Here is an 18,365-nt window from a genome sequence, read left to right on the forward strand (position 1 = left end):
AAGGTTGACATTAACCAGAGACTTCTAACATACAACCCAAATTGATTTCTAATAGAAGATTCTCATGTCTTCAAATTGGAGGTTCTAAAAGTATTTCAGTAGAAGAAATAATTCTTTCCTAAATCGAAGTCTAAAAATGTTGATAATAGCCTTTAAAAAGAAGGCCAAAATAGGGACCGAAATGGCCTTCGAAGGGATCTTCTTATATACGGCCTAATGACATTATAAAATAAGCCTCAAACTGTTTTCTTCCAATAGAAGAGCAAATGCTCATCGTATATATGACCTAATACCTTTCTAATTGAAGTCTCAAATGGCTCTACATAGAAGCCTTAAATGGCCTTCAAATAGAAAAGCAAATGGTCTTCTAATAGAAGAGCAAGTGATCTTCTAATCAAAGAGCAAATGGTCTTCTAATAGATCAAATAGGCTTCTAATAAAAAACAAATTGTCTTCTGATAGAAGATCACATTGTCTTCTAATAGTCTTCTTTAATGGTCTTCTTATAGTAGAGCAACTGTATTTTTATAGAAGAGCAAATGACCTTCTAATAGAAGTCTCAAATGGCCTCTGCATAGAAGCCTTAAAAGACTATCTAACACAAAAGCAAATGGCCTTCTTATAGAAGAGCTAATTGCCTTCTAATAGAAGAACAAAATCGTCTTTCAATCGAAGAGCAAATCGTCTTCTAAAAGAAGAGCAAAATGGTCTTCCCTGAGAAGACCAGAAGGTCTTCTTTGAGAATACCAAAAGCTCTCCCTTTAGAATGTCGAAATCTCTTCTTTGAGGAGACCAAAAGCTCTTCCTTGAGGAGACCAAAAGCTCTTCCTTGAGAAGACCAAAATCTTTTCCTTGAGAAGACCAAAAGCTTTTCCTTGAGAGGACCAGAATCTCTTCCTTTAGAATATAAAAATACCTTCCTTGAGAAGACCAAAAGCTTTTCCTTGAGAAGACCAAAATCTCTTCCTTTAGAATACAAAAATACCTTCCTTGAGAAGACCAAAATCTCTTCATTGAGAAGACCAAAAGCTCTTCTTTGAGAAGACCAAAATCTCTTCTTTGAGAAGACCAAAAGCTCTTCTTTGAGAAGACCAAAAGGTCTTCTCATAGAAGACCAAAAAGTCTTCTCATAGAAGACCAAACGGTCTTCTCATAGAAGACCAAACGGTCTTCTCATAGAAGACCAAACGGTCTTCTCATAGAAGACCAAACGGTCTTCTCATAGAAGACCAAACGGTCTTCTCATAGAAGACCAAAAGGTCTTCTCGTAGAATGATCTTCTCATAGAAAACCAAAAGGTCTTCTCATAGAAGACCAAAAGGTCTTCTCATAGAAGACCAAAAGGTCTTCTCATAGAAGACCAAAATGTCTTCTCATAGAAGACCAAAATGTCTTCTCATAGAAGACCAAAAGGTCTTCTCATAGAAGACCAAAAGGTCTTCTCATAGAAGACCAAAAGGTCTTCTCTTAGAAGACCAAACGGTCTTCTTTAAGACGAAAAAGTCTTCGTTTTGAAGACCAAAGGTCTTCCTTTAGAAGACCAAAAGGTCTCAAAGGAAGGAAGTCTCAAATGGCCTCCATATAGAAGCAATAAATGAGCTTCAGAACAAAAGCTCTTCTTTGAGAAGAACAAAAGCTCTTCTTTGAGAAGAACAAAATCTCTTCTTTGAGAAGAACAAAATCTCTTCTTTGAGAAGAACAAAAACTCTTCTTTGAGAAGACCAAAAGCTCTTCCTTGAGAAGACCAAAAGCTCTTCCTTGAGAAGACCAAAAGCTCTTCCTTGAGAAGACCAAAAGCATATAAGTCGAAAGCTCTTGATATAGAAGACAAAAAGGTCTTCGTATAGAAGACCAAAAGCTCTTCATATAGAAGACCAAAAGGTCTTTTAGAAGATCAAATATTCTTCTTTGAGAAGACCAAACGGTTTTCTTTTAGAAGAGCAAAAGGTCTTATTTGAGAAGACCAAATGATCTTCTTACAGACGAACAAAAAATTTCCTTATAGATGACAATATGGCTCTTCTATTTGTAAACTATTTGTGTCTTCTATAAGCAGATTATTAGTGACTTCTATTAGAAGACCATATGCAGATTTTTTTCTTATTTTATATCCAAGTATTTCCAATTTTGTTTTTCTGATTCCACTCACCTATAATCATCACCCTTTAGGGATTTTCCCAAGCCAATGGCCGCTTTAAAAACTTTACTACGCTTCTGTTTCAATGAGGTAATGACCTCATTTGTTGAACATATCGTCGGATAAATGCGTGATATTTTTTGTTCTTCTTCTTTGTGCTTAGTTTGTAGCAATTCCATTTCAGCCTTTAATTCTTTGATGCGTTCCTCTAACTTTAATTTTTGTGCCTTGGCTTTTTTGGCCTCTTCAACAAGTTTTAGAGATTTATCGAGATTGTTAACAATGCCGGAACTAAGGAAAAAGAAAACATATTAAATAATTTTAAGAAAAAAAAATAATTAAAATTTCTTACCCAATTTTGGCATATAAATTTTCATAGGAACGCAAAACATCTGTTTTATGAGTCTTGGAATGATGATGATGTGGAGGAGAAGGGGTGGCATCTGTTGTTGATTTTTCATTGCTGGCTGTTGTAGAAGGAGGAGGAGGTTTTTGAGTATTTCTCAATAGAACCTTTTTAACCAGACTAGATTTGCTCTCATTTTGGTTTGATGATTCCAATTTTGTTTCATTGTTTCTTTGGCTGCCTGGGGTATTTTCATTTGGCTTGGCAGGATCTTTTTTGTTTCTTTGATTTTCCAGCAATTTCATGCGATGGACCAGCTGACGATATTCATCTTGGGCGGCAGGTGGTAAATGTCTTACAGCCTAGGGAATATAAATTATAATTAAAAAAAAAACTCTTTAAAAATATGGGAAAAAACTTACCACAGGAGTTTTTAAACTTAGATCAGTCTTTTCTTTTTTGGTCCCCACTGTAATTCGAGTCTTTGGTGAGTGTGTTCTGGAGGCGGGTTTTTTCATAACTATTGGAGAACGAGTACCACTTTGTTCATCCTTATTTCCCTTGCTTTGGTTCATATCAACCGGCGATTGGGATCTTAGGGGTGTCAGACAAGGACTTTCCATATTTAAACTCAATGGACTGGCATTATCATTGTAGTCAATTAATGGCTTATATAAACTATCACAATTGGCCCATTCCTCATCACTGGATTCGTTCGAGGAATTTTGTACACTAATCACAAGTTGAGCAACATTACACATATGTTTGACCTGATCCATCGAGGTAATTAAACGTGAATTATCTGCGGGTTTTGGGCGGCTGGCTGGAATGTTAGTTGCTTCCAATTTCATTTGTTTGCTGGGCGGTGTTTGGGCTAAATTTTGTTCCGATTTAATAAGTATCACTTTACGTTTGTTATCCACATTACGATTGATGACTTTATTGGGTTTGACAATTTTTGTGGTGGTGGTCGTCGTCAAGGTGGAGGTGGTGTTGGAGTTACGTAAAACGGAATATTTTGTTGTGCCAGGTTTAACCGTGGTTGTAACTGTCATTTGAGGCAGGGTGTTTGAGGTACCAATTGTGCGATTTATAACTATGGCCTTGGTGGGATCTACTTTGACTTGTTTTGCAATGGTGTTCGTTGTTGTTTTTGTGGATTTTTTGTTCACCTCCTGCGACTTTAAATTGTTGTTGGGAACATTTGAAATCAATTTTTTATTTACACTGTTTACATTGTTCTCTTTAAGAGCAGTATTTTTATTTTTCACAATTTCTGGACGAGATTTCAGATCGCTAGTATTTCCATTGGTTTTGGCAGGAGGGGATTTAATGGCCTTCTCATCATTGCCAGGCTTTTCAATATTATCAGAAATTTCTTGATTAACAAGAGAAGTTTTTTCATCCCTTGCCTCTATGTGGGTTTCTCTTACCGGCTCCTCTTTTTGCGTAACCCCCAGGTCTTCTACTGTTTCTACTTCTTTTTCATTTAGGGTTGAAGCTGTTTCAATACTAAAATCTTCTTTACTGCTATTTAATAAATTTGATTTAGTGGCCGATAAAATTTCATTTTTAAGTTTTTCCAAGCGCCTTTTTATATCTTCATCCATGAGAGGTATGTTCCCTTGGGGCTCATCATTTCTTGGTGTTGGCACCTCCTCTTTTCTTTTTATGTAAAACTCTTTGGATACCAATTTCTCTCTATCTTCATAGTGATTTGAAGATTCCTCAAATGGTTCGCTACGACAAATAACCATTTCTTCTCTTCGAACTTCAAAGCGTTCATTATCCTTTACGCCATGGAATTTCGAAACATAAAATCCATTATTTTCATAACGTTCATCGATATCATGATGATTTGAAATATCTCTATTTTCACAATTGCTCTTGAGTAGCTGGGCCTTTCTTTGCAATGTTACCAAGGCCAAAGATTCCGAATCTCTGGAATTATCTTGTGATGAAATGGACATATCATTTTTTTTGTGCAAAGGTTCACAGGATAGAGGGCGTTCACTTTTTACGTGAACCTCATGTAATCCCAGCTCCTGGCGACATTCAATTTGTGAATGGATTTGCAGACGTTTGACTGCCTCCTTTAAGATGGACTCGGTGGGTTTTGCTATCGCAGGTTTCAACTCTACTTTGGAATTTGTATTTGCTTCGCCTAAGGCCGATTTCTTTTGATTTTTTGGTGATTGAAATTTAGCCAATAGTAATGCCCTTAAAGCCATTTCTTCTTCCTCCTCCTGGAGATCATCTTCATCTTTCTTTCTGCTATTGTTAATATCTTCTTCTTCCATTTCCTTGATTTCCTGTTTCATTTCACGAACCGTTATAGGTTCTATATTTTGATTTTGACTGGCATATGATTCAATTGGTTCAAATTCATTTTCCAATTCCATATCCTGGGCATCGCTGTCTTGATATTTTGAATCAAATGGTACAATCGTTTGCTTCACATCTTCATAATCATCCACACCAGGTGGTGGTGGATTTGAGGCATTTAGGGGGAATTCATTTAAATAAAAATCACCATTACCATAACCATAGAGATTGCCAATATCTTGTGGTGGAGGAAACGGAGGAAATGTAATGGGTTGTGTCATTGGCAAGACACCCCAACAATTGTCATTGGCGGCAGCATCCTCATCGCTGTCACTATTGGCAATATCCATATCGACAGGTTTACAATCAATTTGTGAACTATCATCGGGGCCATCCAATAACATTAACTGAGGCGATGCAATGGGACTCATCGTGGCACAGGCATTTTGAGAATCTTCATCCTCATCCAAATCGATTACCTCTATATCATCCAATTTGTCTTCGGGCAATTTGATTTCATCAAAATCTGTGGGTGAATATGCGGCCTCAGCATTACGTCTCTTACGTTCCATGTGTTTTTTCAATATGGCCGATTTTAAAGCAATAAGACGCAATTCTCGTTCATCCAACGAATCGGAAGAATCTTCAGGTACATTTTGTATATTTTCATTTACATTTTGTGGCGGGCAAATTTCTTCAAATGGCTGTGGAACATCCACATCCTCTACTATATGTATACTTCCTCCTCATCATCATCATCCCTTTGAGCATTATGTACATGTTCACTAAACACCTCATCTCTACGCATTAGTTTTTCCTTTAAACCATTTTTATGTTTAGTTTGTCGCGTTGATTTTCTCCTATGTCTGGAGACGGCCAAACGCAGAGTATCACGTATATTTTCCCTATAATAGTAATCATCTATTCTATTCATATCTTCAGCTCCCGAATCTAGGTGTTGGGAATCTTCACTATCCGAAAGGGTTGAGGATAAATCCGATACCAAAGAATCATCAGGGGAGTCCAATGGTAATTTGATTTTATCACCATAATCTCGATATCCATATTTTGCATGTTTTTTCTTCAACAGTTTTTCCCTTCGTTTACAACGTGTTTTTCTTGACCTTGAGGTTGAGGAGGTTGATTTCTTATCTATTTGCGTAGAATGATGGCGATGGGTATGGGCATTGCTGCCACTGTTATGATGGCGATGATGGCGGCACTTCACTTTGTTGTGTTCCTTGTTTTTGTGGCGTTTCCGTTTCTTGGGTGTCTTAAATTCCGTCGATGATATGGATGAGACATCTGTGGGTATACGTGCAGCACGTTCTATATCTGCAATGAAGGGGGGGTAAGTAGAGAAAAAAATTATGAAGGGGGTATTAACACAAAAAAGATAAAATTCATAACTTATCTATCAAATATTCCGTTCGTTGAACTTATAGCTTGCTTTGCATATATTTACCATAACTTCTGGAGATCTGTGTTATATATTCTATTTCAGCATTTTTCTCCTCCAACTCTCGTATACGCTCCCTCATGCCAGCTTCCTCATCGGATGAAATCAGCTCATATTCATCCACAATTTCACCCTCTTCCATTTCCAAATTAGGTGGTTCACTTAATTTCATTTTGTGTGCACTTTTATTCCAATAAAAAAAAAGAAAAAATTAAATTGCAAAAATGCTTTGGAAAATAATTTTTTTTCTTTTGTCACCACTAGGTAAAGCTGTATTAACTGAATTCATTAGAACTATTCCGAGAAATGAACTATCGGAACAAGTGATATTTCTTTAGTTCCTATAGTTCATTTATATGAATGATGTCGTTCATTTTGCAGTTACTCTCTCATTGTCACACAAATGTTAAAAACGTTCCAATTGAAAATATTGGTGGGGAGAAATAAGAAACTCAATATTGAAAGACGAAAATGTACGAATGAGGAGTGTCGTACAACGCTTAAAAAGAATATTTGTGAGAGAGAGACATGGGGAGAATTTCTGAAAAGGGACACTCACCCAAGATATTTTCATCGGCTCCAAATTAAAAACGTTCCAACGACAATTTTGCTGTGCGAACAATCATGGTACAATGACACAAATGGTCTGTTCCTGTACTGCAAGAATCTACTACTTTTTACTACGATAACAAAATTTCCTTTATGATATCGACAAAAATAGTAAAAACTAGTAGATTCTTGCAGTACGGGAATAGACCAAAAGTAGACCAACTTGAGTTGAAATAACAACTATGTATGTAATGACTTATTCTGTCAAATATAAAAAACATATGCTACAAGTCGTTGGGCTTATTTGACATTTTTTCAACCCCAAACTAAAAACGCGAAAAAATTAAGGAAATGTTACAGCACATATTATATTGATGGCTTGTGTGGCATACCCTTTAAGGCGATTTTACAAAGTTTCAGATAATTACATAACAATTCGGGGTTTATACGTCGCCCGAAACTATTGAATATCATAAAATCATTATAAATTCTAGACTATTACATTCTCGTAGGTTCAGGAACAGCACAAACACGAAAAAATACAGGATTGTTAAGTATGTTATAGAATCCCCCGCTAATTATCTAGCCTTAGACAAATTCGGATATAAAATCCCCCGCTAATTATATAGCCTTAGACTAATTCGGATATAAAATCCCCCGCTAATTATATAGCCTTAGACTAATTTGGATACATTTGGATACAGATTTCGGCCCCTTTTTGATCTAATTTTGATAGATTGAATATCATTTCATATATACGGTTCGCATTGCAACAAGTATGAATACCGGCCCATCTTTAGGTGAAGTCTTCTATAAATGCCCCGTTTCAATACAGTTATTTTAATTTTTCTAAGCGTACTTTCCAAACGAACTGGCTATAATTCGGCATTCCGGATTTTTGGACGATGAAAATTTTTACCTTTATGATATCGGAAAAAAATAGTAAAAATTCTTACGGAAACAAATCACATATTTGCTTATTTGTCATAGCCATCATAAAATTTTCCGCCCCATTTTGATAGTTTGAAGACGTTAGACCTTTTTATCCAATCAAAAAATGGCATTAATTTATAATATTAGCTTCATGGAGAGTGAAAAACATATTTACACACAATTTTTCAAAAAAGTTAATTTTTGAATAAAATTCTTCTGTGTACACAAATTATGATGTACGTCCATAAACGAACTTTACACAGTTTTTACTTATTTTTATTTATTTTATTCCAAAATTCAATACACAGAAACCTAACCTAAATCCAAAGGTGTTGTACCAGGAATTAATTTTATGAAATTCCTAAGCCTTGAATGAATTATCTGATTTTTAAATATTTAAAATAATCCAAACTCTGAGATCATTGAATTTTTTTAAATTTCTAAAATAAATCCAAACTCTGAGATTATGAAATTTTTTAAATTTGGATTTAAATTGTCAATTCTATGACATAAATGTCAAATATATTTTTATAGAGAAGGTTAACTCGATAAAAAGTTATAATAGATTTATAAAAAAATCTACTTTTATAGAGAAGGTTAACTGATAAAAAATAATAGTTTTAAAAAAAACATTCTTGAATCGGCTGAAAAATAATACTAAAAAGAATTTTTTAAATCGGCTGTTAATGTAAGACAAGGATTTTTTTTTAAATCCGCTACTAGTGATTATTTTTAAATAGCAAAGCTTTTTTTAGAACTTGGCAAAATGTTCCTGTAAAAGCCCACGAAGATCTTAAATACGTTTTTTTTCATTTTTTACTATATTATTCTTTTTTTAATTCCTCCAAAATTTCCTCTGTGTGTGTACGTGTGTTTGTGTACAATTATTAATTGTGTCAATTATTTTATTTATTTAACTCAAATAATGGTTATTTTTTTAATTATCTCAAATAATTATTTTATTATAGTACTAAACTTGCAGTGAATACCCCTATTGTGTCAAATCAACCCTACACATGTCGCCATACAACCCAGCACAATTGAACGAAACACAGTTGATCATTTGCGGCTAACATTCATACTTTTTTCGTTAAATTACTGTTCAGTGGCTACGCAAGTGTTTCCGGTCTTTTTTACTTAGGTCGCCAAGCAAAATGCAACAGAAAGTGAGTTTCAGTGAATTTTAAAATAAAGAAATTGTGGCAAAAATGAACTGATTTGTGGAAAATTTCTTTACAGCGCAGGGAACCTATTCATGCTGTTCAAGTTTTTGGACGCAAAGTAAGTAGCAAAAAAGTGTTGATGGAAAAAACAAAATGGCCATGATTTGTGAGACAACACATCGTACACACACGTGCTTGAATAATAAGGAAAGGAGAAAAAAATGATGGCAATGGGCGAGAGCGTGCGGTGATTTGATAAGAGGAATGAACAAACTGCGATTTTTAGTGATATTTTTTTGAGGAGTGCGTGGTGTGTTTTGTCAAAACGTGCTACTGTTGTTTTTTTTCCATCATCACATGTGGTTTTTTAAATGTTGAATGGGGTTTAATTGATTTTTTCTGTGTTTTTTTTTGTAGAAAACTGCCACCGCTGTAGCCTACTGCAAACGCGGTCGTGGTCTGCTCCGTGTCAATGGCCGTCCTTTGGAACAAATTGAACCCAAAGTTTTGCAATACAAATTGCAAGAACCTTTGTTGTTGCTTGGCAAGGTAAGCAAATCAACATTTTTTTTTTCAGTGAAGTGAATCGTGAATGTATTTCTCAGTGATGATAAAGACTTATCCCGAAATTGATTTTCCCAATGAAAATAATTTATGCCTAACTGATAATTGAATTCCAACAACAATTTGGATATTTGATATTGGGTTTTATACTAATTCTGTGTTTTTATTGTTTTTGTTATAGGAAAAGTTCGCTGGTGTAGATATCCGTGTCCGTGTCAACGGTGGTGGTCATGTTGCCCAAATCTATGCTATCCGTCAAGCCATCTCCAAGGCTTTGATTGCCTTCTATCAAAAATGTAAGTATCGGCTACTAATTTTGTATATTACTCATCCAAGCCTGTTGTTCCAGATTTTCATTGGAATTATTAAAAATCAAATTTCCCTTGAAAGATACCTATCAGGCAGATCAAATAATGGCTAAACATTTTACCAACCAAAAGTGTTCTAATACCAAACATATTTTGGGTGTTGTTTTAGTCACATTTTTTTGTATATATAAACAAATAGTCAAAGCACAAAATGGAACGAAGACGTGTTAAGGGACCGGTCTTGTATCATTTAGTGCCCTGATTACCACGATATAATTATTTTCTGGAACTATGGACTTCCACAAGAAAAAAAAAAATATGTCGGTGTATGCAGAGCATCCATGTAAACATTTCAAAACGATCCGCGACCGGTCCTCAGATGCGACTTTTATCCTTTAAAGAGCCTTGTTCATACCAGATTTTTGTTGGATGTCATTTTTTAAACAATACTTTAGTGTCCAATGAAAGATAGAAACAAAGGTAGATTAATTTTGTAAACAAAAGGTTAAACATTTACCAACCAAGTTGATTTTTTCCAACATAAACAATTTGGGTGATGTTGTAAGCACAATTGTTCGCGATTTTAAAATTTATCAAGTATTCAAATAGAGCCTTGTTCATACCAGATTTTTGTTGGATGTCAATTTAAATAATAAATACATCAGTGTCCAATGAAAGATAGAAACAAAGGCAGATAAACCGTGAAATAGAGGGGTTAAACATTTACCAACCAAATTGCTGATTTTTTAACATAAACAATTTGGGTGATGTTGTAAGCACATTTATATGTCTATATTGGTCGAAAATATATATAAGCCCTTGCCAGATGTTTGCTTGGAAACTATACCATTCCTTTTAAACGAGTTCAAATAACCTGGGCAATAACAAAAGTGCTGGGTATTTTTGTTTGAAACTAAATCCGCATTTGGGTTGGTCTCAATGAAATGCACTAAGGACAATTGTAAATTAATTTTAAGTACTTAACTATCAATTTTTATTGTGCTAATTTTGTATTCAACATATGTTAATTTGATTTTTTCTGATCTTTTTTGTTATAGATGTCGATGAAGCTTCCAAGAAGGAAATTAAAGACATTTTGATCCAATACGACAGAACCTTGTTGGTTGGCGATCCACGTCGCTGCGAACCCAAGAAATTCGGTGGTCCAGGTGCCCGTGCTCGCTACCAAAAATCTTACCGTTAAGGATCATATGGCCTATTTTATTGTCGTGTGGTGTATGTTTTTTGCTTATTTGCAAAAATAATCCAATAAAAGAAATTTTTGTTTAAGAAAATTACTACACTAGAATTTATCTATTTTTTTAATTACATTATGGGGGAATTCAGATAATCTAAGGGTAGTAGGAAAACAAATTAAGTCAAAGATTCCAAGAAAAAGAAATTCAAGCATTTGAAAATGCTGCAGCAAGTTCCAAAACGGGATTTGGATTGAATTTATTAAATGATTCCATTAGGGAAACAGATTAATTTTCATAATCCAATTACAAATTTTGTTGTATTGTTTATAAAGATCTAAAATTTTTTATTGTTGCATATCCCAAGGTAGATATACCTTGGTATACCCCATACTTCTGAGATATCTAAACAATTATGACAGACATTTATAAATGCTCCCCTGAATTACTCTCGATATTTTCTATGTCGTTGTATCCTGTAGACAATTTCACAGCCAGCTCGATATTTTCATTAAGAAAGTGAAATTTTTGTGGGTGGAAATTTCTACATTTGCATGGGTGAATCATTCCTTTTTCCATACCGCGATGCTAATCTAATATTATTGCTATTTATTTTAAATGTAATTTGAAACTATTCTCTCAAACATTAATAAATGATCACCATTTTAATACCCCCTACAATAGTATAAAATATATATTTTATTCGTTTCTATCTCTTCAAAGTTATCCCTTTAGATCCAAAAAAGCGTCAACGTAGACAGGATTTAATTTTGGGGGACCAATGGTGCTACATGACATTTTCCTAACTGCCAAAAACAGCCCACACATGCTTGAATTTTTAAAAATATTTTTTATGTCGTCATCAAAGCTCAAAACATGAATATGTTTGAATTTAACGGTAAGAATCAAATGCTAACGATTCTGGAAATAGTTATTGCTTCCTTTCGTGCAAAACAATTGTCAAATTGAGGTTAAATTGTATTTACTTTCATTTAACATTGAACAAAATAAGAAAACGCCTGAAAGTATGCTTTATTTTTCACTACGCTAAGCATCATTAGAAATGATAACGTACATTGTGTGTTATCATTTCCCTTGACACATATAATTTTCTTCTTCCATTTAAAATTAAAGTAATATTTCAATGCTATATAATCATGTTCAATAAGGAATTGCTTATTTATTTTCTAAGAATTCCTTTATTAAAAAATACTTGAGCAGTAAACAACAGTAAACAGATTACCCATTTGTTTTGTGTTACCATTTCACTGTGATTGCAATAACGCGCCAGAAACACATGTTTCCTGTCTTTGTACTCGTTAATGGACGCTATTCATTTTTGTTGTTCTTCATTATTCCACTTCCGCGCGTTATGTTATCATTACTTGCATTTCAATTTTCACTTCCATTTGACATTGTAGCAAAAGAAACGCCTGAAAGTATGCTTTATTTATTTGTATTCTAAACTCTCATTAGAAATGATAACACAATTTTATCTTCTGTATGTTATCATTTCATGTGACATGTTTGATATTTTGTTCTTTCTTTTACATTTTATTTATGCAATATTTATGTAGTAAATAACCACCGAATACGGCATGTTCAATCAAGAACTATTAATCATCTTCTAAAGATTGCAATATTAATAAATAATCGTTAAAACCTTACACAATTCTAGTCAAAGTAAACAATGACAGTCTACCCATTTATGTTTTGGTTATCATTTCACTGTGATTGACTTTACGCGCCAAACATATGTTTCACAATGGACGTTTTTTTTTTATTTTTCTTTTACTCTTCTTTCGCCAATTTTTAAATTCTCACACCTTGAATGGATGTTCGTTACTTCTTGCGTTGTCAACATGCGTATAACAACGCCGTCACGCATTACTGACTCGGTTCTTTGACTGTGGTAAACAACACGGTTTCCTTTCAGGTCTCTCTCCCACCTCATTCGTAAACTTTCCAGTATTCCATTTTGACTTCATCTTTATCGGTCATTTTGTCTTCTCCTCCCATTCGTTAGCAGATGGAACGTTTTTCAATTCGGTTGGTGAAAAAGGCGCGAGAAAAGAAGCATACAATCGGCGTCTTCTTTCGCGCGTCATTCCACAACAAAACACTCCGTGATAGCATTTTTTAAACTCCAACGGTAAACAGACGCACACACAAAGAGGAAGGAGCAACGCTTCGACGCTTCATTCAACATGTATATTAAATCGGTGGTCATAGATGGCTTCAAATCCTATGGCCGTCGTACCGAAATCCATGGCTTTGATCCGGAATTTACAGCCATTACCGGCCTTAATGGCACCGGTAAATCGAATATCCTTGATTCAATTTGTTTTGTCCTGGGTATTATGAATTTGGGCCAGGTGAGAGCGGCTTCCCTGCAGGATTTGGTTTACAAAAGTGGTCAGGCTGGTGTAACGAAGGCAACGGTGACATTGATCTTTGACAACACCAATCCCGATCAATGTCCTTTGGGTTATGAGAAATGTCGGGAGATATCGGTGACACGGCAAATTGTTGTTGGCGGTAAAAATAAATATCTGATCAATGGCAAATTGGTGCAGAACAAAAAGGTGTCGGATTTCTTTTGCTCCGTGCAGTTGAATGTCAACAATCCGAATTTTTTGATTATGCAGGGACGCATCACCAAGGTGTTAAATATGAAACCGCATGAGGTAAGGAAACTATTAAATTTTTCAATGGATTTAAAATATTACAAATATTCTTTTAGATCTTGTCCATGATCGAGGAGGCAGCTGGCACCAGTATGTACGAAACCAAACGTGAAGCCACCACCAAATTGATAGAAAAGAAAGATGCCAAGGTGCGTGAAACCAACACCTTGCTGCAAGAAGAAGTTGAACCCAAATTGGATAAACTGCGCCGTGAACGTGCTGCCTATATGGACTTCCAAAAAATCTGCCGTGATATTGATTATTTGACCCGAATCCATATATCATATCGTTGGTTGAAATATAATGAAGCTTTGAAAACCATTGAGGCTAATATTGAAAAATTGAATGGCCGTATTGAGGCTGCCAAACAAAATATTGTCGATAATGATGCTGAACGTGAAAAGCTGACAGAGGCAGCTAAGGAATTGCAACAGAAAATTGATACCGAAAGTGGTGGGGAATTGAAAGAAATTGAGACAGAATTAGAAGTGCAGTTGCAACATGAAGGCAAGTCTTCGGGTAATTTGAAGGCTGGCCAGGGTGCAGTGGATCAGGAGGAGAAAAAGCTAAAAGCCTTGCTTAAAAGTATTGCCGATGATGAGAAAAGTCTGAAGGCCAAAGAGGCTGAAATGGCCAAGGTAAAGGATCTATTTCAGGGGCTGAAAGAGGCCGATGAGCGTGATGCTTTGGCCTATGAAGAGGCCCAAAAGAAATTTGAGGCCGTCTCACAGGGTTTGACCACAAATGAAGATGGTCAGGCTTCTTCGCTGCAGGATCAGTTAATGCGTAAGTAGGGGATGGGATTCTTAAAATTGGCAAATAAATATTACATTATTTAATTTTTTACAGAGGCCAAAAAGGCAATGAGTGAAGCCCAGACTACCATAAAAACCTCGGATATGGAATTGCGTCATTGCCGTAATGTCCTAAAGCAAAAGGAAAGTGAAACTCAATCGAATGATGCAGCCTATAATAAAGATAAAAAGTTGTTGGATAATCTTACTGTGGAAATCCAAGGCATGGAACAAAAGTTGCAATCTATTGATTACGAAGAGGGTGCATTTGAACGTTTACAGGAACGAAAAAATATTTTACATAATGAAATACGTCAGTTGCAGCAGCAATTAGATCGTCGTAATGCCTATCGTTATGAGTTGCAGTATCGTGATCCAGAGCCAGGATTTGATCGTAGCAAAGTTCGTGGTATGGTGGGGAAACTTTTCGATGTCATTGACGAGAGTAATTGTTTGGCATTGATGATGACCGCATCGGGAAGTGTAAGTGAACATATTTTTATTTAAGAGAGATTTTGAGGGTCAGCTTATATTTTTTAAATAATATAAGAAAATTTTGAGGGATAAGCTTAAAAATGATTTCCGGTGAGCATTGATTTGTTTACATTAAATTTAAACAAAATTGCTAAGGTTATTTTTTAGAGAAAGATGCTCTTCGAAAATATTTTTTATCAAGTTCCTGACTTTTTAAAAATATATTTTAGAGGTTCTGATGAACCAAAATTTCTAAATATATATTTTCTGGAGGATTTTTTTAGAATTAAAAAAAAATGTTTAGATTTTTCAAAATTTCTAAATATATATTTGCTCCTAGAGGATCAAGTTGATATAAAAATATTTTTTGAATGACAGATGCTTAAATTTGTCGAAAACATTTTTTGGATTTTTGTAAAATTGCCTGCAGATTGTAGGATTTCTAAAGAATATTTTTAAAGGTCCTGTAGAACCTGCAGACCGTAGATTTTTAAATTTGCTTTGGAGGGAATATATTTTTTACAATGTTCCAAGTTGATATAAACATTTTTTTGAAGGACCTTCGGAGCTTTAGTTTGTCTAAAAATAAATTTTGAAGAACTCGAAGGTTCGGCTAAGCCTAGATTTGTTTAATGAATATTTGTAAAATTGCCTGCAGATTGTAGGAATTTTAAAGAATATGTTTTAGAGGTCCTGTAGGTCCTGCCGATACTAGATTTTTAAAATAAAATAGTTTCTAAGAGCACTACCAGGTCCTGTAGGAACTGCTATCTAGATTTGTCAAAGGCATATTTTTATAATTGCCTGCAGATTATTGGATTTTTAAAGATTGTATTTTAGAGGTGCTGTAGGAACTGCAAATCGTAAATTTTTGAAATAATAGGACCTGCAGATCCTAGATTTTTCAAAAAAAATATTTTCAAAGAGCACTTTCAGAGTAACGATGTTCTTAGACGACATTTTTCATGAAGTACCAGCTTAGAGTGATTGTTTCCTTCCTCATGGAGGAGGACTACCTCAATTTCCAAGTTGAAATTATTTCTATTTTGTTTAATCCTTACAGTTGTATAGTTATGTTACCGACGATGACATTACCAGCAAGAAGATCTTACAAAAGGGTCAACTGCAGCAGCGTGTCACCATTATACCCATCAATAAAATCTCTTCCCACCCCATTAGCCAAAAAGTTGTTGAGGCTGCTCAACGGATTGGTGGAAAAGAAAATGTCGATTCGGCATTGAATTTGATACGTTATGATCATTACTTTGATCCAGTTATGAAATTTGTATTCGGGCATACGCTAATATGTCGCGATTTGAATGTGGCCAAACAGGTAAGAGAATCTCAAAGAATATTTCTATTTTTTTATTTATTAAAAATTCACATTTTCTTGTAGGTAACCTATCATCGTGAAGTACGCTGCCGTTCCGTGACCCTAGAAGGTGATGTTGTTGATCCTGAGGGTACATTGTCTGGTGGTTCTGCACCTCGAGGTGGTAACATTCTTCAAGAGCTAGCCGAAATTAAACGTTTGGAACGAGAAATAAAGGCACGTAAAGAAGAAATGCAACACATCGATAGAGAATTAAATGCAGTCGAGAATAAAGCCCGAACCTATAATAAACTAAAAGAAAGTCTAGAGCTAAGACAACATGAAATAAATGCATGCAAACAACGTTTGGGTCAAACCACATTCCAACAACATCAAGAAGAAATATTATCCCTAAAAGAGCGTATAAAATCTCTAGAAGAAGATCTTATACAGGCACGAGAAACCCAGAAAACCTCACAGGCAAAGGCCAAGGATATTGAAGCCAAATTAGCCGATGCCAAGGGTTTCCGTGAACGCGAACTAAAGGCCGCCACGGAGGCAATGAAACATGCCAAAATCAAAGCAGAAAAGTCCAGTGCCAATTGGAAGAAACATGAACAGGGTTATGAAACGCTGCAAATGGAAATTGAGGCTCTGCAAAAGGACATTACCAATGGCAAGGAACAGCGTACCACATTAGAGGCAAATATTGTCAGCCTCAAGGAGGGCCTAGAAGAAATGCGTGCCAAATCAAAAGAAGCTGCCGAAACAGTGGCCCAGCTTAGGCGACGCATCAAAGAGCAAAAAGAAAAAATCTCCTCCCAGAATAAAGAACTTAAAAATATGTACGTAAAGAGGGATAAATTGGAAAAACACAATCAAGAGTTAACTCTGGAAATCAAGAAACGTGAAAATGAAGTTAACAAAGTACGTTCCGACAGCAAAGATTCCACCAAGAAATTGGAAAATCTTGAAAGTAAATATTCATGGATAGCGGAGGACAAAGAATTCTTTGGTACCAAAAATACCCGTTATGATTATTCAAAAGAAAATCCCGTAGAGGCTGGCGAAAAACTAACCTCCCTCATTGAACAAAAAGAGAAAATGGAACGGCACATTAATCTCAAGGCTATGGTCTTGCTGGAACGTGAAGAGGAACAATATCAAGAGACAATGCGTCGTAAGAAAATCGTTGAAGAGGATAAGGAAAAGATTAAACACATTATCTGTAAAATGGATGAAAAGAAACGGGAGAAGGTGGAGAAGGCATGGCGTGTGGTAGATGAAAATTTCAGCAGTATTTTTAGCACCTTACTACAGGGTGCCCAGGCACGTTTGAATCCGGTCAAACAAAATGGCCATTTGGCGGGTTTGGAAATTAAAGTTGGCTTCAATGGCGTATGGAAAGAATCTCTGGGAGAATTATCGGGTGGTCAGCGATCATTGGTTGCCTTATCTTTAGTTTTGGCTATGTTGAAATTCTCTCCTGCCCCGTTGTATATTTTGGATGAGGTCGATGCTGCTTTGGATATGTCTCACACCCAAAATATTGGCAACATGTTGAAGAAACATTTCACAGCATCACAATTTATTATTGTATCGTTGAAGGATGGTATGTTCAATAATGCCAATGTTTTGTTCCGCACCAAATTCGAAGAAGGTGTTTCAGCTGTTACACGTACTGTTAATCCGAAATTGGGGCGTAAATAGTGTTGTAGGAGGATTGTTAGTTGTAGTTACTTGATTTGTATTGTGTATTTTCTTTTTAAATTTATTTATGTACAATTGTTAATTGCCACTATCAATAAAATACAATTTAAATACTTTATAAAAATGAGCAAACAGCTGATCTGCTTGAACTAAGAAAAATTTCAAAAACAAACCTATAAAAATGTTCTTTAAGGATACTTATCTGGAAATTTGGAATCCTAGAGCGCAGAATTCTGTTCCTATAGGGGACTATGCTGCTGTTTATCCTAGAGCTTTAGCCTCTAGATTATTACAGATTCTGGAACGGAGCTATAAACATTTTTTAAACCACCTCTCAGAAAAATCTGCAACCAAGAGCGCAGGTTCCTCTAATGCTCAAGGGATTTCCCTGAGGCTTAGGACAAATAA

At 35.3% G+C, this 18,365-nt stretch overlaps 2 protein-coding genes across 2 annotated transcripts; both read left to right on the forward strand.

The window, feature by feature from the left end:
• Positions 1 to 8,834: 8,834 nt before the first annotated feature.
• On the forward strand, positions 8,835 to 10,989 carry LOC133324317 (small ribosomal subunit protein uS9). Its single transcript, XM_061533162.1, has 5 exons — positions 8,835 to 8,915; positions 8,989 to 9,030; positions 9,330 to 9,461; positions 9,658 to 9,772; positions 10,843 to 10,989. The coding sequence occupies exons 1-5, from the start codon at positions 8,904 to 8,906 to the stop codon at positions 10,986 to 10,988; spliced, it is 447 nt and encodes a 148-aa protein (XP_061389146.1). The 5' UTR covers positions 8,835 to 8,903; the 3' UTR covers position 10,989.
• A 2,194-nt stretch (positions 10,990 to 13,183) lies between these two features.
• On the forward strand, positions 13,184 to 17,958 carry LOC133324318 (structural maintenance of chromosomes protein 2). Its single transcript, XM_061533164.1, has 5 exons — positions 13,184 to 13,667; positions 13,724 to 14,453; positions 14,517 to 14,944; positions 15,999 to 16,268; positions 16,332 to 17,958. The coding sequence occupies exons 1-5, from the start codon at positions 13,188 to 13,190 to the stop codon at positions 17,955 to 17,957; spliced, it is 3,534 nt and encodes a 1,177-aa protein (XP_061389148.1). The 5' UTR covers positions 13,184 to 13,187; the 3' UTR covers position 17,958.
• The last annotated feature ends 407 nt before the right edge of the window (positions 17,959 to 18,365 follow it).

Source organism: Musca vetustissima, unplaced genomic scaffold (assembly GCF_032173495.1).
Source record: "Musca vetustissima isolate MV318-11 ecotype Yass unplaced genomic scaffold, APGP_CSIRO_Mvet_v1 utg34763, whole genome shotgun sequence".
Classification (NCBI taxonomy): Eukaryota; Metazoa; Arthropoda; class Insecta; order Diptera; family Muscidae; genus Musca; species Musca vetustissima.

Excerpts from the sequence above, each read along its gene's own strand:
- LOC133324318 (XM_061533164.1), top strand. The coding sequence starts at position 13,188 with ATGTATATTAAATCGGTGGTCATAGATGGCTTCAAATCCTATGGCCGT. Across the intron at positions 14,945-15,998 it reads TGATGACCGCATCGGGAAGT|TTGTATAGTTATGTTACCGA; the intron begins GTAAGTGAACAT and ends TAATCCTTACAG. Across the intron at positions 16,269-16,331 it reads ATTTGAATGTGGCCAAACAG|GTAACCTATCATCGTGAAGT; the intron begins GTAAGAGAATCT and ends ATTTTCTTGTAG.
- LOC133324317 (XM_061533162.1), top strand. Across the intron at positions 9,462-9,657 it reads CTTTGTTGTTGCTTGGCAAG|GAAAAGTTCGCTGGTGTAGA; the intron begins GTAAGCAAATCA and ends TTTTTGTTATAG. Across the intron at positions 9,773-10,842 it reads GATTGCCTTCTATCAAAAAT|ATGTCGATGAAGCTTCCAAG; the intron begins GTAAGTATCGGC and ends TTTTTGTTATAG.